This window comes from Castanea sativa, chromosome 5, assembly GCF_040712315.1.
Source record: "Castanea sativa cultivar Marrone di Chiusa Pesio chromosome 5, ASM4071231v1".
Classification (NCBI taxonomy): domain Eukaryota; kingdom Viridiplantae; phylum Streptophyta; class Magnoliopsida; order Fagales; family Fagaceae; genus Castanea; species Castanea sativa.
The window spans coordinates 867987-888791 of NC_134017.1; the positions used below are offsets into that span (position 1 = coordinate 867987).

At 37.0% G+C, this 20805-nt stretch overlaps 2 protein-coding genes and 1 long non-coding RNA gene across 6 annotated transcripts; all 3 read left to right on the forward strand.

Moving 5' to 3' along the window:
- The first annotated feature begins 1155 nt into the window (after positions 1 to 1155).
- Positions 1156 to 4985, forward strand: LOC142636272 (cysteine-rich receptor-like protein kinase 10). 2 transcript variants are annotated; one of them, XM_075810432.1, is made up of 7 exons: positions 1156 to 2082; positions 2513 to 2617; positions 3269 to 3390; positions 3491 to 3701; positions 3834 to 4020; positions 4245 to 4395; positions 4517 to 4985. In XM_075810432.1, exons 1-7 carry the CDS (start codon positions 1290 to 1292, stop codon positions 4823 to 4825), a joined length of 1878 nt encoding a protein of 625 aa, XP_075666547.1. In that variant the 5' UTR covers positions 1156 to 1289; the 3' UTR covers positions 4826 to 4985. The 2 variants fall into 2 exon arrangements, with proteins under 2 accessions (XP_075666547.1, XP_075666545.1); XM_075810430.1 differs by having other exon boundaries at positions 1164 to 2082; positions 3783 to 4020.
- A 96-nt stretch (positions 4986 to 5081) lies between these two features.
- On the forward strand, positions 5082 to 8907 carry LOC142636274 (uncharacterized). Of its 3 annotated transcripts, none has more exons than XR_012844294.1 (3): positions 5082 to 6110; positions 8353 to 8398; positions 8503 to 8907. It is a non-coding gene; the product is annotated as an uncharacterized LOC142636274 (long non-coding RNA). The 3 variants fall into 3 exon arrangements; XR_012844296.1 differs by having other exon boundaries at positions 5082 to 5908; XR_012844295.1 differs by having other exon boundaries at positions 5082 to 5908; positions 8353 to 8907.
- Positions 8908 to 19616: 10709 nt separating this feature from the next.
- LOC142637422 (uncharacterized) lies at positions 19617 to 20075 on the forward strand. The gene has a single exon (XM_075811701.1). It carries the CDS (start codon positions 19617 to 19619, stop codon positions 20073 to 20075), a length of 459 nt encoding a protein of 152 aa, XP_075667816.1.
- The last annotated feature ends 730 nt before the right edge of the window (positions 20076 to 20805 follow it).

A 20805-nucleotide genomic window follows, 5' to 3' on the forward strand; every position in this document is an offset into this window, starting at 1 on the left:
CAAATCAAATTATATGTTTCCTAATAATATTAAAAGACTAAAATAATATTTTTTGGAAAAAATATTTTCAAGTGTTTGGTTGCATTCCTAAAAATGTCCTGAAAAATATTTTCAAGTGTTTGATTGCATTCTTAAAAATGTTATAGAAAAGAAATTTTCTACTACTTTCCCAAATCTTTTCATCTCCCAAGCACATATATAAGTTATTTTTTAAAAGAAAAATTTTAGATTAAAAAAAATTCATGATCAGCAAACGAAAACCAGGGATGTTAGTGGGGGGATGTTTGGGTGGCTAATAGCGGGGTGTGGAGGTTTGGTTGATAAGTTTTTGGTGAGGTGGAATATGAAAAGATCTCAAATAAAAGTGTAAAATATCATTTTCCTGTAGTGTCTTTTTTATACCGATAATTTCAGTCGCCCGAAACACCCATAAATACAAAAAATATTTTCTAGAAATTAATATCCGGAGAAACAACACAACCCTAGGTACAAGTAGTAGTGGTTGGTGATGGTGCAAACTTAGGCGGTAGCAGGTAAACCAAGAAAGCCACGCGAGTTGAATTTGCGTTATTGGAATTGGACATGGGAAGAACTTTAAAAATTGTGGTTAAATGGATTACGATTTCCCTATGAACAAAAATTTTCACAATTTTCCTCTTATACTTGTTTAGGTAATTTGTGTTTATTTATGCATTAAAAAAAATGATGTTCTGATCAAATTTGGTACGCAATCTTTGACACAAAGTAAAAGAAAGCGATAGAGGAAGGAGGAAGGAGGAAAGAAAAGAGTATTCGTTGGGAGGAATTTTCCATTGTTTGCTAGGTATGGAAAATGGGAGGAGATGAAAAGTCTTTACCAGAAACTCGTGTATCTTTCGCTTTCCTTTTCCCATTCTCTTTCCTTCAGAGCTGACTGACTGGCATCAACCACAGATCACTTATGGTCTTATCCCAAACGCATTGCATTGCATCTTCCTTTGCTCTTATTGAAGATATTTCAGAATCACAGAGACAGAGCCATTGCATTTTCCATTGCATTTCAATGGGATATTTACATTTAATGTAAATATTATAATGAGGCATTTCCTTATTGTTAGGTATTTGACTTTGGCTCTTTGGTGTGATTGCTTGATTCAAGGAACGTATGCTTGATGCATGGCTCTGTTTCTGTGATTCTGAAATATCTTCAATAGCTCTGAACACCACAAACTTGATTGCAGCAATGAGCAAACTAAAATCACCCTTCTCAGTAAAACCTCTAGGCACAAATCCATCCATTTTATGAAAACATGGCACCGGTTTCTCCTAGTCTAATTTTTTCACTATGTTTGATTTTCATACTCATTCCTCAAGCCACTACTCAGCCAAGCTTCATATGCCACACCTGTTCACCTGGCCTGGGTAACTATACCACTAACAGTACCTACGCAGCGAATCTCAACCATGTTTTTTCATCCTTCTCCTCCAACACTGCAATTGACAATGGGTTTTACAGTGCCTCTTATGGCCAGGACCCTGACAAAGTCTATGCAATTGGACTCTGTAGAGGAGATCTTAATCAAGATGTTTGCCGAAGTTGCCTTAATGACTCCACACTTGCTCTCATACAACTTTGTCCCAATCAAAAGGAGGCAATAGGTTGGTACGACAATTGCACTTTGCGCTTCTCAAACCACTCCATATTTGGCAGCGAGGATGATAATTCTTCTTGCTATAGGTATAACCAAAATAACGTGTCGGATGTAGATGGCTATGGCAGAGCGGTGAAGTCCCTGTTAGACAGTATGATAAGTGAAGCTGCATCTAGTAATCTCAAGTTTGCTACCAAGACCTCAGTCGCCCCGGACTCGAGCGAATTGTATGGGCTTGTGCAGTGCACTCCTGACTTGACCGAGCAACAATGCAATAATTGTTTAGAAATGACTTCTTCACAACTTCCACTGTATGGTATTGGAAAGGGAGGTGGTAGATTTTACACACCAAGCTGCAATTTTAGGTTTGACAACTATCTTTTTTTTCAACCTCGAGCTGAAGCAACCTTGCCACCATCACCAATTTTTTACCCTCCCATGCCGGCAAAAGGTGCGGTAATTCTCATGTAAGTAGGACACAGTACACACAAAATTTCACAAATTCTTATATAATTTATTGAGATAGTAATTAAGTTATTACTTTCACAATAGTTTCACCTAAGCTTATTGTCTATTGATAACATGCTTTTATTATAGGCCAAACACAATATATCATGGAATTTTTTGTGTAATTATTTCTTCTCCTCATGGTACTTGTTGCCCCTCTTACAAGTATGTCTTGGGAAGGGTATTTATGAGTGGGCTAGTTGACACTGTTCAATTTAATCCAGGCTATTATGAAGTTCAAAAGTATTGTGTGTTGTTATTTTCTTTCATAATTTTCCTTTTCTACGCAAAGCAACATATATATGTGTTGCAGTATCACTATCAACTCCTTTTTTCCTTAATTATGTGGTGATAAGTTGTAATTTGTGTCACAGCTCGAATTGCCATTATCATGGCTCTTCTAACTATTATTGCCCTGATACTTGTCCTCAGCATTTGCATCTGTTTAAGAGCAGCGAAGCCAATTGATAGTTGTGAAAGTAAGTTAAAATTAGTTCAATTGCAGCTAGTTATTTGAAAAGTATTCTGTTTTTTTTTTTTTTTTTTTTTTTTTTTTTTTTTTTACAATACTTAGCATTTTAACACACACACACCACCGCACACTCTTGGTGCGATGGTCACTCCACAGGTATAAGTGCTTGTAGAGTGTGGGGGGTAAGAGCCGGGGTTCAAGTCTCCAAGAGGGAGCTTCACACACATATACACTTAGATTAAGCTAGAGTAGACTCTTGGATACACAACACGAGTTTTAAACTTTTATAAATCACACTTATTTTTCAATGTGAGATTAACCCATTGTTTTTTTTCTTTTGAAAAAAGTATTCTGTTATAGAAAAAAAAAACATTTCTAAAATTGTGAAGCGTAGGAATTCAAATATTTTTTAAACTGTAGGTTACGGCATTTGGTGTTTTTTGAGAAAAAAAAAATGCTTTTCTTTACATATCTCACCATAAAATGTTTATTATTATTATTTTGAATAGTCACCATAAAATGTTTGCGGTTATAAGTATAGACATTAATTGTGTGTACGTTGAGGAAAAGGCAAGGAGATAAGAATGCACCTGTATCATTTAAATATATATATATATATTTATATATTTATATATATTAACTTGTTTCTCTTGTGAAGCTGTGGACAAAATAACAAGTGTAGAATCCTTGCAATTCGAGTTCAGCACCATTAGAGCAGCCACTGACAACTTTTCTGATACAAATAAGCTTGGTAAAGGTGGATTTGGGGAAGTTTACATGGTAGGAAGTCATTTTGATATAATAAAATAATTTAATCATGTGTTAAATGATGACTTCTAATTTCCTGAAGTTGACTAATTTTTTTTTTTTTTATATTCAGGGTACACTTCCCGATGGACAAGAAATAGCTGTGAAAAGACTATCAAGGAACTCTAGACAAGGAGATCAAGAATTTAAGAATGAGGTTTTGTTAGTAGCCAAGCTTCAACACCGCAATTTAGTTAGGCTCCTTGGATTTTGCTTGGAAGGAAATGAAAGACTTCTAATCTATGAGTTTGTGCCTAACACAAGCCTTGATCACTACATATTTGGTACCATTGCACTTCCATTTATACATTGTACATTGTAATCAAAATAATTTCATTTGGTAACAATATAGTTCATGAATGTAGATTCGATGAAGCGTGCAGATTTAAATTGGGAAAGGTGTTATAAAATCATAGGAGGTGTTGCTCGAGGGCTTTTGTACCTACATGAGGATTCTCGACTTCGAATTATTCATCGTGACCTCAAAGCTGCCAACATTTTATTAGATGCAGAAATGAACCCTAAAATTTCAGATTTTGGCATGGCAAGGATGTTTGCATTGGATCAAAGTGAAGGTAGCACTAATAGAATTGTGGGAACCTAGTAAGTATCACAACAAACTAGAGCTAAAAGCTACAATTATGCATGCCTTGGATAATTGTCTTAAATATTTCAATTATAACGAAACTAACACCAAGGGCATAACAACGATGGGAATTAAATCATATGGTCACAACTCATAATCATTAATGGTTTATTACATTTCAAATCAACCTAATTTATGATTGTTCTCTAACCAAACTAATTTTATTAATATTATTATGCAGCGGATATATGGCTCCAGAATATGCAATGTTTGGACAATTCTCAGTTAAATCGGATATCTTTAGTTTTGGTGTGTTAATACTGGAAATTGTAAGCGGCCAAAAAATTACTCGTTTCCGTGATGAAGAAAATATTGAATACCTTCTAACATTTGTGAGTATGAATATCAATTGGTACTATATTTTGTGTAAAAGGGGGGTGGGGGGGATTTTGAGAATCAGGATAAACAAAAATTGGTACAATTTTTAGTTTTGACATCGATATATTTTTACAGGCATGGGAAAATTGGAGGGAGGGGACAACTTCAAATCTCATAGATCCCACATTAAGGGACGGTCCAATAGCTGAAATGATGAGATGTATTCACATCGGGCTGCTTTGTGTTCAACATAATGTTGCTGACAGACCAAACATGACTTCAGTACTTCTCATGCTTAATAGCAATTCTGTTGCTCTCCCTGCACCTACACAACCTGCAAGCTTTCTGCAGAGCAATCTTCCATTAGCCAAATCCTTACAACAGGGTATTAATTCCAATGTATCTAAGTATGAGGTTTCAATTACCGAGTTGTATCCCAGGTAGCGTTCTTTGGATGATGGTTAGAATTGAATAAGTGTGTATGTCTAGAAAGTTTTACTTGCTACAATATGTTTCATTGTATCAATATATTTTGAGAGAGGAAAGTTCTTGTGTGAGACGGTCTCATGAGACCTATGTTTCAATGACATAAAGGTTCCACGCACTTACTCATCTTGAGAAGTAAGCACCTATTCAATATATATTTGCCAAAGGTTTGGTTGGCAAATATATATATATATATATATATATATATATATATATATATATATATATATATATATATATTTTCCAACCAAACTTTTTTTTTTTTTTAATTTTATTGAGAAACTTGTCAACCAAACCTAGATCCAGTCAATATAGAAGGAATTGAACGAAAAGTCATCTATATAATAATAACTAACAGCCGAAACGTTTAACTTTTTGTTGACCACTTCTTATTGCGCCACGTGACTGCATAAATTACTGCCACATTTACATTTTAAAAACATGAAAAAAGTGACTTTTTGTATAGTGATTTTTGCGAAACGTTTTGATATTCTAGTAACTTTGGTGTTTAGTAGCCTATATTAATTTAAAGACACAATGTTCTGATTCATTAGATACCATTTTACTTCTCAAAAGTTTCTGAAAAAAAAAATACAACGTTCTAACTTTTGGGTAGGAGTTTACAAACCCGTTTCATGTTCCTACCCATCAAAACTATCTAAGACTTTACTCTCTTTGTTTCTATACGCTACTCCTCTCTCCCTTTCTCTCTCTCTCACTCTCTTCTGAAATTAATTTTTCTGTGCACAACTTTGAAACAATTTCTCTCTATTTGGTGGAAAATCTCAAAAAAATGGCTTCTCTTTTTAATTCCACTCTTTGTACTTTCTGTCTTGCCAGAACTTTGTGACAATCTCTCCATACAAGTTTTTACCTATTTTCAAGCAAAGCCTCAAACCAAGAAAAACATCTTTAAGGCACATCGAGAAGAAATAGAGACCCGGAGAGAGAAGTTTGAGGGCTGCCAACATTGTCAAGCCAGCACTCACCTTCAGTCGGCATCCCACCACCGTAATACCGCCGATACCACATCAGTTAAAGGTACTTTCTTATGTTCAAAAAATTTGATATGAATTGTTTAGTTTTGATTTACGTATGTAGCCTAGAATTGGTTTTGATTAAGGTTTAAAATTTAGAATTGGTTTGAGAGACTTAGAAAGATGAGAAAAAGAAGGGCACGATTGGAGGATTTTGAAAAGGGTTGCCTGCCATGTGTTTGATGGAATTTCTCTTTAGACAAGTGGTACTTAATTTTTCGATTCAATTCTTTCTTTTTCCCATATTGATATAAATTTTGGCCTTCTATTGTATTCACAAAATCCTTTTGAGTTGTTATTGATTTCTTGGCTTGGTTTGTTTGCAGCAGTTTTGTTGCTTTTTGGATTTTGTATATATATGTTGATTTTATTGGTTTATTTGTTGTTCAATTCTAAGATTCCAACATAATCAAACAAAGAAATATGTGGCACTGGTATGAAACTATGAAATATTGGCACACCTTTGAGGTTTGTAAGTTGGAATATTTGTAGTTGTAGTTTTTTTATGACAAGATTTGATTCAAAAAGATTTGACAAGTTTTTATCACCTTGATTTAAAATAAAATATATTTTTAAAAAAACCCTCTTTTTTTGTCGTCTCATAATGGAATTGATAAATATTAATGCCTATTTCTTAATTTTTTTAATTGTTGAAATTGTTTTAGTTATTGGATTAAAAATAACTAAATTGTTTTAGTTATATTTATATGGAGGTTTTGTAGTTCTATACCTTTGAATTAAATCAGTTTTAACCTCTATCATATTGCACTCAACATAACTCGCATACTTAAGTACTACGTATCTAGGGATATTTTAGACACCTACACTTCGATATATGGATTTCATAGAGAGTTTGTAATGGTTAAATTGTTAAGGAGATGTTACATTTACTATTCTTTTGATCTTTTATTTAATTTGATTAGTACTTAATGCATTTAATCATTTGTTTAAATATGTTTTGGAAGTAGATTAGAACTTGATTTTAAAGTATGATTTTTGTGGAGTTGAGGTTTGCTTAGGTTTCCAATTGATCATGAGTGCACTTTTCTACTTTATTTCACTAAAAATTTGGTCATCTCAGTTGTGTGATATTTATATTCTAACATGTGCTATAATTTGTTTGATAGTTTTGGTATGTGGCCATATTTATAGGCTCTAGAAGTTATTTTTTGCTATGTGAATAAAACAAAGTTATGAAATTCAGTAATTTTGTAGTTAATTGCTTGTGTTGAGATGTAATTTTTCTTAACTCTCTAGGATCTTTTGTTTGTTATGTTTTTCTTCTGAGTTGTAATTTTGTTGTTGTTTGCTTTTGTGATGTGTCTTTAAGGTTTTGCTCTTAGGAAGTTTTGTTGGCTAAGTGCATGACCTATGTTTATATTAAACATGTTGGTGAGATCTTGCTTATTTACATTAAAAAAGTTTTGTTGGGTAAGTGTTTGATTTGTGGTTATATTAAACATGTTGGTGAGATTCTGCTTATTTATATTTAACTCACAATATTGTCGGTGGAGGAAGTCACATTATTTATACATTAATTTTTTCATCTTTGTTGTCTTTCAAAATTTTAATTTATTCTTCACATTTGAGGGAAAAATAAGATAGAAGGATAGGAAAAAATGCCGTTTCTTCTCCTGCAAAAACTGAGTTGGATCATATGTTGTTCCTTCGAATCAAATTTTGGCTTGGAATTATACTTTGCTATATAATTGCCATTGATTATGCTACTGATATTTGCAATCCAACTTGCAATTGAGTCTGAATGTAAAGCTTGACATCAAATGAATTCAGTGGTCTACAATTTGTAGTTGGATTGTCCTCTCTTTTACCTTATGGAATGTTAGATGTTGTAGGTTGTTTCTATTGTCATGATCCAAGGGGAAACGGTGTTTATCATCATCCCAGATTATTGTCTACAATAGCCAGGACTTCAATGCATAGCATATGAAAAGAGTCCAACCTCATCACCCCTAAGTGTTTGTGATGATACCTAAGCCAAATTGAAGTGTTTCAATTATAGGAGAGAGTCCCTTTTTTCTCTGACTCTTATTTTTTTGAGTTTGGGTTGTAAGGAATGATGATAATGCCAATTATTCACTCCCACCACCAAGTGAAACCTAGCAAAGGGTTTGGTTGCCTTCAAAGAGTAGTGCTCCTTTGTCGTCTGTTGGACAAGTTACGCATTATGTAATTATGTTTATATTTTAATCTAAAGTCGGAAGTTGCCTATTATTTCATAGACATGTTTCCTTACCTTCAACTCAGATTTCACTGTAATGGTATTAATTAGCTATCAAAATATGCTTTGCCATCACACAAAGAAAAGTAAATGAATATGTCATTTGATAGTTTCAATGTTACACTTGACAAATATGGTTTAATAATAGACCTGACCTGACTACCTTATTAATCAAGGTTTCATTTAATTTTGTTGTTTTTAATTTAAAGGTGAAAATATGTTGAAGAAGTTAATGGTGGTCATTGCAATGGAATGGTACGTTGCTTTCTCTCTAAACTAATAAACATGTTCATTACGTTTTTTCTATATTATTCTATTCTTAGTTGGTTATCTTTTTGGAATGTTATACAATCTGTTAGATTTGGGAGAGTTGTAGACTATGGTTTGGACTTCAGGAGGTTCACTCTTTATTTCTCTAGGGAGTAATTGAATTCATGTTTGAGTAAAGCAAATGACACAGAAATTTTTACTGCAATGCGTGGAGAATTTGGCAACCAAAAATCAACAATGGACTGATATTACAAAGCATCCACTATGGTCCATGGAACATCTCACTGTGGGCACAAGAATACTTGATTGAGTACACTGGATTAAGAAACATAGCAAATTGATTTATGCTTCTTCTTTTTTTTTTGGTTTAGTTTCCGTGAAAGCCAATAAAATACAGAGTAATTGGGTGTGATGTAGATGTAGGGAAATCATATTGACGGTAAAGTTGTGTTATTTTATATTTATTTTGTTACAATTTTAATTATTCCTCACTACTAGAATTGTCTATTTGATTTTTTTTTTTTTTTTTTGATAAGTAAGAATGATATATATACAAAAGGCTATTCTATGCAAGAAAAGCACAGACCAAACCAGAAAATTACAAGAAAGAAAAAAGAAAGCATGAAAAAACAAAAAAAGAAAACCAAACAGCAAAATAATTACAAAAGAGAAAGAGAACTAAGAAAAGAGGGGAGAGAATCACTAGTCATGAGTCCCCAAGCCCGAGACCAATCAAAAAGAGTTCCACTAAATGAAACACGCATCTGATCACTAAACTTATCCAAATCCTCAAAAGTCTGTCGATTCTATTCCTTCCAAAGACACCATAGTATGCATAACGGAACTAAATTCCAAATTTAAGATAAATGCTTCCCCAACCAATTCCACCAACCAAAAAGCAAATCTGGAATCGATCTAGGTATGACCCATGCCACTCCAAAGGTTATAAAAACAAAACTCCATAACCGATAAGCCATCTCACAATGAAGAAGTAAGTGATCCACTGTCTCCCCACAATGTCGACACATAATACACCAGTCCACAAAATCCAAGCTCTTCAGTCTCAGATTATCACCTGTGAGGATCTTATTCCAAGCTACACACCAAACAAAAAAAGAAACACGTCTAGGGACCTTAACTCTCCATATCCCTTTCCAAGGAAAGACAATTAAGGGTGAGTCCCACAATTTGTTATAATACGACCGGATGTCAAAATCCCCATTAGGCTTCAATTTCCATCTCAACCAATCTCCAACATCCATTGAGGGGGTATTGGCTCCCAAGATACGAAGAAAACGCAGCCCTTCCTCCATCTTTAAATTCTTCTATCCTCTGCCCCTTCCCTTGACAAAGAAGCTTCAATAGAAGCCTCCTTGTCAATAGCAATGCCATACAGCCTCGAGAAAATAACTTGGAAAGGTTGATCTCCATACCACCCATCCTGCCAAAATCTCACTCAATTCCCCAACCCAACAACAAACTAAGTATTTTTGCTAAAGTCCTCCCAGCCCATACGAATACCTCTCCACAAACCACACCCATGCACTCCCCTACCCAACTTAGAGGTCCATCCCCCCCACTCTTCCCCAAATTTTGAAGCTACCACCCTCCTCCACAACCTTTTCTCCTCTTTCCCAAACCGCCACAACCATTTCCCCAATAATGCTTTATTGAAAGTAGTAAGTTTTCTTATCCCTAATCCACCATTGGCTATGGGTACACAAACTTTATCCCATCCTACCAGGTGAGTCTTGTTATCACTCCATAAAAAATCTCTTTGCAATTTTTCAATTCTATTAGCCACATAAGTAGGAATGGTGAAAAGCGAAAGAAAGTAGGTGGGAAGACTAGATAACGTACTCTTAAGTAACGTCAATCTAACCCCTTAGACAAATACAGCTTTTTCCACCCAGCCAACTTCTGCTCAATTTTTTCCAAGATAGGATTCCAAATTGAAGGAGAGTTATGTGAAGCCCCCAGTGGCATGCCAAGATAAGACATGGGTAGATTTCCAACTCTGCAGCCCAAAATTTCAACCAATGCATGCACATCATCAACCTCCCCTATTGGAACCATTTCACTCTTTTGCACATTAACCTTCAAACATGTCACAGCTGGAAAACAAAGTAACAACAACTGAATATGCAGAATTTGCTCCACATCTGCATCACAAAAAAGAATAGTGTCATCTGCAAACAATAGATGTGAAACACATTCCCCACCACCCCTCCTACCCTCAACCTTAAAACCACGGATTAAGCCAGCTTCCTCCACTCTTCTCAACATCCTACTATATACCTCCATCATTATCAAAAATAGCATAGGGGATAATGGATCCCCTTGTCTTAAGCCCCTTGAGCTACCAAAAAAATCAACTGGAGACCCATTAATCAAGACCGAGAACTGAACCGTGGAGATACAAGTACGAATCCACTTACACCATTTCACCCCAAAGCCCATCCTATTCAACAAATCCAGAAGTGCCTCCCAATTTACATGATCATATGTTTTCTCAACATCAAGTTTACATATGACCCCAAGAACTCGACTTTTCACTCGACTATCAACAAATTCATTCGCAATAAGAACCGAATTAAGGATTTGTCTCCCACCCACAAAGCTATTCTGAGTTTCAGAAATCAACTAATCTAATACCATTCTTATGCAATTTGCCAAAACCTGAGCCAAAATTTTATACACACTCCCTACCAAGCTAATAGGCCGAAAATCTCTAATATTAGAGGCTTCATTCTTCTTTGGAATTAAAGCAATAAAAGTAGCATTAAAAGATTTCTCAAACTTACAATATTGAAAAAACTCATCAAAGACTGCTAAGACGTCTTTTTCCACCACTCCAACTATGGTGATAAAAAGCCATAGTAAACCCATCCGAACCTGGAGCTTTGTCCCCTTCCAAGTCAGTTACAACTTGGAAAATATCCTCCCTCTCAAACGTTCTTGCAAGCCAAACCCTCTCCATATCCCCAATACGGTCAAACTCCAAGCCTTCCACAAAAGGCCTCCACCCCTCAGACTCCCTATACAAATTTTTATAAAACTATACTTCCTAAGCAATTATCTCGGATTCCTCCTCAAAAACCACCCCATCCACCTCCAATATCTTCAAATGATTATGCCTCCTATGGGAATTTTTCATCTTGTGAAAGAACTTGGTATTATTATCTCCTTCCATAATACATAACATCCTAGATTTTTGTCTCTAGGAAATTTCTTCCAAAGAAAGAAGATGCTCTACTTTGGATCTCAAATCAACCTTATAACATTTCTCCCCATCAATGAGTCCAAGCTCTTCTTCCTTAGCATCTAGACTTTTCAATTCCTCCAGCAATTGTTTCTTATAACGATCTACATTACCAAACTCTTTACGATTCCATTGAATTATATCCTCCTTCAATGCCTTTAGTTTCTTGGCAAGCACAAAACTAGGTGTACCCACAAACGAATAGCGATTCCACCAGGATTGAACTCTATCCACAAACCCATTTGTCTTCAACCACATATTTTCAAACCTGAAAGGACTCTTCCTCCTCGCCATTCCCCCTGCCTCCAAAAGAATTGGATTGTGATCTGAAATGGGGCGAGGTAAAATCCTTTGAATAACATTCGGATAATGTTCCGCCTAATCATGAGTGATTAGAGCTCTATCAATCCTAGACATCGATGGTTGATCTGTACCACTAGACCAAGTATAGCTACCTTCTTCCAACGGCAGATCAATCAAATTAAGATCCTCAATAAATTCAGAAAATTTATCCATGGCTGGAGTAATACATGTTCCACCCAAGCGTTCACTTAGGAACCTTACAATATTAAAGTCCCCAAAACAACACCACAGTACCCTCTAATACTGTTGAATACCGACCAACTCGTCCCACATATGTCCCCTCTCATTGTTATCATTTGGACCATAAACCCCTGAGCATGCCCATATAAAACCATCTACGACACCTTTCCACTTAACCAATAATGAGAAAGTACCAACCATGGCCTCCATCTTTTTCAAAGCCCTCTTATCCCACATAATCAATACCCCACCAGCAAGTCTGATCCGCCTCTAAAGAAACCCAATCCACATATGGACAACTCCACATACTACAAACCATTTGTCTATTCATCCTAGCAATCTTGGTCTCCTGTAAACATACTACATCACACTTCCACTCTTGTAACAAATTTCTCACCACCAAACGTTTCTGAGGATCATTTAAACCTCTAACATTCCATGAAATCATTTTAAGCTTCATAACTACTAAAATCCCCCAACTTGTAACAGAAGTACCAATTAAACATTCTATTTCCCATCATAATTCACCGAGGAGACCAAATTTCTCAGCTCTCTTCTTCCCTTGTTCTTAGATTTTACCACTTTTCAATTACTACTAGCTTCCTTATGTAACACATTAGCTGCCTCCATTGCAGATTCTAGCCTTTGTAACAGAGCAATGCATAGTTTCTCATGACGGCTTATAGAAAGCCCAACCTATTTACTGAAACCAGGAATTCTGCGCTTCACCCATCTAGAAATAATCACCTTATCCTCAAAGCTCAAAATCTCACCATCCCCCTCCTGTTCTACTGAAGTAATCAACCCACTTGGAGCAACAATCTTCAAAGGAACACAATCTGAGAATTCCTCTCTCTCACTGAAACCCACTAATAAAACCATTGCATCTGCCGCTGAAAAGGAAACCCTAGATACGCTAAGAGAATCTGCATGATACACTGCATTCTCCTCCCCACCCATATCTCTCAAGCTTAAAAGACCAACTCTCGATAGCCCTATAAGAAAATTGAAAAGAGAAGGGCTAACCAATCATGGCAACGGGATGAGGTTCGACGACCATAGAACAGTCGAAACCGATCCTCCATACATCACCTTGCATCCAAAAGCACAAATTCCATCACAAATTACACTCTCTACCATCTTCTAATGTTCCTGGAGGCATTGCGTCACCTTTTCCGACAATTCTATACTCATCGGAGACACCGAAGTACACTCTTTATCCTTCTCGACGTCAGAATATACTTTCCAAAGATTACCGAAAAAATGCATCACTTGTGCCGGCTTCACAACACTCATTAAAGACAATGAAGGACTCTCTCCAGCCTTCTCGGCCTCATCACAATCCTCTTGGGGCATCATGGTACGTCGCGCCACCTGTATCGACGGAGCGATACTCCTCAAAGGCACTGACATGCTCTTTCCAGTCTTCTCGGCCTCTAACCATGCCTCTTGTGGCCTTACGACACCTCCCTCCATCTGCGTTGGCACCAATGAGCTCATCTAAGTCACCAAAGGGCTCTCTCCAGTCATTTCGGCCTCATTAGTATCCTTCAGAAATGTCTTAGTGCATCGCGCCACCTGTACCAGCAAAACAGTACTCATCAATGGCATCGATAATCTTTTTCATCCATTCTCGGCCTCAGCCCATGCCTTATGTGGCTTCACAAGACCTCCCGCCACCTGCGTCAGCACCACAAAACTAGTCGAAAGTACCACTGGATTCTCCCCAGCCTTCTCGAAACTCCGAGCAGAGGGAATAGGCCCTTCAGACTCTTTGGAACATTCTCCAAGCTCAGAAAGAGTTGGGCTTATGGTGTATGGGCCTAAGCTAGAGTTAAGTGGTTGTTGGGCTTCCACCTTGTTAGTGCCCAAACCTAACTCAGACTTGCCAATTTCTGCACAAGCCCGTGTTATCCATTTAAAATTTTTTGCTCCCCCTTTAGCGCCATCCCAGGAAACTCGCCTCTTTCCTTTCTCATCAACTTCCATAATTAATCCACTCCCTATCCAACATGATCTCCTAATATCACTCCTTTTCCCATTTTTGTTTTATTTTTTAATTCAAATTGAACCTTAATGGGATACGTTTCCTATTTTCTATCGGGATTTGCAAATTAGTATCCACATTAATGCACTGCTCCCTCCTAGCCCCTCCTCCCACCACCATCATGTCAGGCTTGCCCACCGGAATATTCCCTACCTTAGCATCTGTAAGTTTCGGATTCATCACCAACAACTCCCTTGACTGATTCTGCCTCTCTACAGACTCCTCTTGAATCATATTCTTATTTTTTTTCTTCCTTAAGTGTAACATGTTCTTGGATCACATCCCTTGACTGCACCCGACCCTTCAATGTCTCAATAAAAGACCGAACGCGATGAAATCATGACTTTCTGCTTTGTGGCTGAGACACAAATTTGGCCTGGCCTGAACCTTCGAAAGCATATTGGTCAGGTTCCAACATCTTCCTCAATTCAAGCCCAAAGACCTTCCACCCTCTTTGTGCTTTGCCTCTAGGGATTATAACAGACCTTATTTGCCCGCCAACTTTGAGTTCAGACACTAAAATGAACTGACCAAAAGAGTTTGATCCTCGCTGCACAGTGTACGCAATATCTCCTTCCCTAAGCGTGAAAAACTGTTTGGGATTGTCTCCAACCACAATATGTTCTTTGTTTGCCCTGTTCAAAAACACGTAAGGAGAAAAATTTTCCTCCTTCTTCCACCACCAATTGAAACAACTTAAATTCAATGAAAAAACTACGAATCCCCCCCATATTGATCAAAGAGAGAAAGAATTGTATGAAAAATTTCTGACTAATTTGAGGTAGCCGAGCCTCTCCACTTACATAATCCTTGTAAAGACTATCTTCAAACAACTAATTTGTCAAGTGAGCAAAATTTAGGTACCAGATTTAATCCTAAATACATTAACATCTGACATTCATTAACCAAGAAAAAATTGACAACTTGGAGAGAACAATGAAAATTTTGGATTTTGACTTCTATCAAGGACTCTGATTGATTTCTTAACTAATTAGATATGCTCTCTTTTTGTCCTTTATTCTAGATTTGTTCTCTTTTTTTTTCTTGCAATAATGTAGAGTACAACTCCTAGCCTCATACTCATATTGGATTATGCATTATAATAATAATTCTCTTGGCTCTATTGTGGTGTAAAATAATTTTGTTATTATATCTAATTTTAATTTTCTCTTTTTACATGGTTGTAGTTCCGATTTTATGGGATAAACTACAATTGTGGGGCTAAATTTTACTCAAGATAATATAAAATAGTTCATCTATCTTAACATTTACCAGGGAATTGTATTTGTGTAATAGCACGTTATGATTATGTAATATATTACTATATAAAATTTGAATGTTTCTCATTTTTAACGATGTTTTAAATTTTGACAATTTGTCATACGAGATGTTTAATTACTTTCTCTCCATTTCATATGGGAGATGATTTAACTTTAAAATAGTTGAAATTAGATAAATATTTAAACTTGGACATGTTAACATTTTGAGCTAAAAGTTATCCGTGCATCGTACGGGTTAGCGACTAGTTATTCATTACAAATATAACGTGCCAAGTTTCATTGTATCAATAGAAGTTTATCTCACACTTCCATAAATTCAACTAGTAAAGTTTTTTATTATCAAACATAAAATTTAAGTTCAAATCTTGACAACACTATAAAGATATTTGTTAAGAGTACTCATAACAAAACAAATGCCTTAGGTTTAGATCTATTTATGTATAAGAAGGAAATTTATCTCAAGCAAGTCAACTTAGAAAATTTACATTATCACTATTCATTACCCTTTTATATTGTGTGAATTTGTGTTAGCGAACTCCAAACCAGTTTATTTAATAAGGTGGTCCGACTTATAAAGATTTTTGGAAATAGAATTTAGCAAAATAAATTGAAAGAGAGAAGGGGATGATAAATATTTGCATACTCTTTCACAAAATTGGTGATGCATCTATCATCATGGAATTCGCCAACTCTTGACTAAGGAAGTCAATATCGTACCAATATCAGGGAAATATATTTTACCAGCCATTAGCTAGAACTGAGGCTGGGTCCATGCTAGTCAAGCTTGAGACAAGGAGATCCGAGTCAAGTGGGTCGAGATCGAATGGATCTGGTTTTGCTTTGGGGTTTGTGTCTACAGATCGAGCTTTGTGGTGGATCTAGGTTTAGAATGGTGTTAGATGGTTAGGATTGTGGTAGATATGGGTTTGTAGGAAAGGATTTTGGGATTAGTTTGAAACTTTGAATTTTGGGATTTTGTTTGAAATTTCTGGAATTATTTTGAATCTAGGTTTGGTGGAACTACATCTTGGATTTTGTTTTTTTTTTTTTTTTTTGTTTGGATTTTGGGGCTAGAAACAACATGGCTTGTGTTGATTTAAGATTGTTGGACTGATTTAAGATTTTTGGACTAAATTATTGTTTGGTTACCAAGAAATTGCAAGAAATGTAAAAAACCAAAATCAATTTAATAAAAATGAAATTCCATCAAGTTAAGAAAATTGTGAGAAAATGAAAAGAAAAAATATGGAAGAAATTGGTAAAGAAAACAAAATTATTTTTTAAAGTTGATGTGGCTTTTTTGCCACCTAAGTGTTGACATGGCTACTAAAACTTAAACATATCAGCATTTCATCCAATTTTTTAATATTAAATATAACAACGATACAAACTGTTTCTCATGTAAGCATTTTTCGTTAGTAAGTTAATAGTATAAATCAAATTGATAGTATTTTTAAAATAACATGGACCAAATTGACTGATACCAAAATGTAGGGACCAAATTGACTATGACCCTAAAATATAGGGACCAAAATGAGAGATTATACTATCTTCATGACAGACAACGTCGCTTCATGAGAAATTTTTGTGTTAGTTTAACCAAAAAAAATTATCATAAGCTAATTCAACAATTTTAAACAGATGGGAGTTTTTTAGTTGAGAATTGTATAGTTTCTCGACTGGGAGGGATAGAGTGAGATAACATGTGGATCTAAGGGGAGGAGGTTTTGGATCACTCATTACAAATATCTTAGGAATAGATTTACAAAATTACCCTCACTTAAATTTCTATTGCCAAAACCCTTCTTTATTTCTTTTTTCTTTTTCTTTTTTTATATGCTCTCTGTCTCTCTGTCTCTCTCTCTCTCATGGTACTAAAACCATTTTTTTGGAACACCAAAAATTTAGGTTTTATGGCAAAAAAATAAGTAGTCTTTGTTGACTAATTATGTCTAACAATTTCTTTTAATCTCTTATGAAACATTCACAATTTGGATAGGAATTTTTTTAGATGAGAATGCTAATTGTAGGGTCATTGGGCCTAGGAATATGTGTGGGGTTGGCCCAAAGAGTATTTTTTGGGCTAAAGGCTCAATCCGATGACACTGACTGGTCCGAGGATGTAAGAATGTCAACTCATAAAGCAATGTTAATAAATAAAGAGGTGATACCTGAACAAGTATGTCCAAGAATATAGTCCGAGGAAGATTATATCCTCGACTATGTAAAGTCGAGGTAGGAGAAGGGCTGGTTAAACACCCACAGGCAATATGCTAGAAAATCCTATAGGTAATGGTAAACATGGTAAACGTGTAAGATAAGAAGAAAGGCAGTGGAACATCTCAGATAAAGCTGTTACCACCGCCCCCATATTGAAAGCTCTGCAAACTATTATTGTGGCCGCATTAATGGGGAAGTGAGACCTGAGCGTTAGAGTTAAGCCTTACTCCTGTCTCTAAAGACTTCAGGAGGGGGGTGGATGGGACAAGTATCTAAACTAGCAATCTAACCCTTACATGGAGCATGAAGAAGAGAGGAAGGAGGGAATATGAAAGGAAGAAGGGATCTTCAGGAAGGGAGATCGGAAAAAACAGAGGAAAAACACTGGATACCTCACTGTCCATAATTGTATCCTAACTTGAGTAGAAATAATAGAAATCATCCTCGGGTGGTGTCCGAGGAGAGGATTCTTTCTTGTAAACAGTTTCTTGTGTGTATCATTGTGAACAAAGCTCATCATTTTTGTTATCTAATATCACTAGAGCCTAGATTTCAAGCCCACTCTCTACAAATTTTATTGTAAGAGGCCTTTCAAGCCCATCCCCTTCCATCCGTGGGTTCGGGCTCAAATTGTGTCCTTACGATTGGCGCCGTCTGTGAAAAATCTTGTGTTCTAGAAGGTTTAGCATTATGGTCGGCTCAGGTCCACATCGTGCAGAGTCTGTGAGGTGCCAGTGTGAGGATCACTCCTTACATCCTGAGGAGGATAGGGACCAAGAGGGTAGTGTGCATACAACGCACACTAGTAGGAGTTGTTCACGAAATGAAAGTAGACTCCCCCACAAAGAAAATGCTAAAGCCATGCAGAAAGAAATTGACCACTTGAAGAAGAAGTTACGCCGCGAAAGACGAAGGCAAACTCCCTCCTTTTCAGATCCTTCTTCTGAAGGCTCTAGGGACGATAGTTACAGGCCAAGGTCAAGAACTCCCTCGGATGAATCTTTCTCCTATGAGGAAGACAACATGCATGAACGTAAGGGTAAAAATTCCTTTACCAGGGGTTTGGGAAATGATGTTATGGGTAGGGCATTACATCAAATCTCCAAGTCACCCTTCACACGCAGGGTAGAAGAAGGGAAGCTTCCTCGGCGCTTCACACAGCCAGCTTTCACCATTTACAATGGTCGAACAGATCCTGTGGAGCATGTGAGTCATTTCACTCAAATGATGGTGGTATATTCTAAGAATGAAATTTTGGTGTGCAAAGTCTTCCCCTCCAGCCTAGGACTTATGGCGATGAGGTGGTTTGATGGCTTGAGGGCAGGTTCTATTAATTCTTTCGAGGAACTTACTAGGGCATTTGGTTCTCGTTTAATCACATGCAATAGAGTTCCTCAGCCCTTGGATTCCTTATTATCCATGGCCATGAGAGAAGGAGAAACCTTGAAGACATACTCAGACAAATACTAGGAGATGTTCAATGAGATTGATGGGGATTTTGATGATGTGGCGATAAGGACCTTCAAGGTCGGCCTACCTGTAGAGCACAACTTGAGGAAATCTTTGACCAAAAAGCTTGTAAGAAGTGTACGTCGGCTCATAGATCGCATTGATGAATATAAATGGGTTAAGGAAGATCAACAGCAAGGGAAGGAAAAGGAGAAGGTTATCCCTCAGGAGAGAAGGGATTTCAGGTCGAACAGATACAACAACAGCAGCAGGCCCCAAAGAGATTTTGCGTGGTAAACTGGCCCTACCACTCTTCAGGTGGTTAATACCGTCTTTAAAGAACTAGTGCACCAACTTTTGGAGAAAATAAGGAATGAACTATACTTCAAATGACCCAATAAGATGGTGGAGGACCCTATGAGGTGCAATCAAAACCTTCAGTGCCAATATCACCAGGAGAGGGGTCATACCACTAAGGATTGTCGAACGCTGTGGAACCATCTAGAGCAGTTGGTTAAAGAGGGAAGGTTAAAGCAATTCTTGTATCGGCCAAATGGGCAGGGAAACCACTCGGGGGTGGTAAATCAGGGTAACACTTCATCAAAGCCTCCTCTAGGCACGATCAATATTATTTTTGCTGCACTTGAAAGAACTGGCTCTCATCCTTCCAGGGTGATGTCCGTGGCTCGGACATTGGCCGGGGATTCTAGTCATGAGCCGAAGAGGATTAAGGGGAGCATCCTACCATTTTTAGGTTTCTCAAAAGAGGACAAGATCGAGACTATCCAACCACATGATGATGCTTTGGTGGTTACGTTGAGGATAGGGAGCTACAATGTGAGAAGGGTAATGGTTGATTAGGGCAATGGTGCAAATATCATGTGCCCTGACTTGTTCAAAGGGCTAAACCTAAGGCTTGAAGATCTAGCGGCTTATGATTCGCCCTTAATAAGCTTTGAGGAGAAGGCTATTATACCAAAGGGGCAGATTAGGCTGCTTGTGCAATCAGGCCCAAAAGTGGCAAACATGGATTTCATTGTGGTAGATGCCTATTCTCCCTACACGGCCATTGTGGCAAGACCTTGGTTGCATGCTCTGGGTGCCATGTCCTCAACTCTACATGTCAAAGTCAAATTTCCATCTAGGGATCAGATTGAGGAGCTGTTGGGGAGTCAATTTATGGCTAGACAATAAATGGTGGGTGCAATTCTGCATCAACCTGGGCCAGAGCCCTCAGCCTCGACTGAGGGAAGGCCATAGCAATCAATGTCTCTGACCAAGCACGAGGGACCATCGGTAGAAGAACCTGCATATGAAGAATTGGAGAGGGTTCTTATAGATGACAACCTTGAGAAATTCTTTCAGGTGGGAGTTCAGCTGCCACTTGAGGAGAAAGCAGAGCTGGTTATGTTTTTGAAGAAGAATGTGGATGTATTCGTATAGAATGCTTATAAGGCCCCCGAGGTTGATCCGAGTTTCATTTGTCATCATCTGAATGTCAATCCAGCTGTGATGCTAAGGAGGCAACTACATCGACGTTCCTCTAAAGAGCATTCCGAGGCTGTCAAGAAAGAGGTTCTCAAGCTCAAAA

Excerpts from the sequence above, each read along its gene's own strand:
- LOC142636272 (XM_075810430.1), top strand. The coding sequence starts at position 1,290 with ATGGCACCGGTTTCTCCTAGTCTAATTTTTTCACTATGTTTGATTTTC. Across the intron at positions 3,702-3,782 it reads CCTTGATCACTACATATTTG|ATTCGATGAAGCGTGCAGAT; the intron begins GTACCATTGCAC and ends TCATGAATGTAG. Across the intron at positions 4,021-4,244 it reads AATAGAATTGTGGGAACCTA|CGGATATATGGCTCCAGAAT; the intron begins GTAAGTATCACA and ends ATTATTATGCAG.
- LOC142637422 (XM_075811701.1), top strand. The coding sequence starts at position 19,617 with ATGGTGGAGGACCCTATGAGGTGCAATCAAAACCTTCAGTGCCAATAT.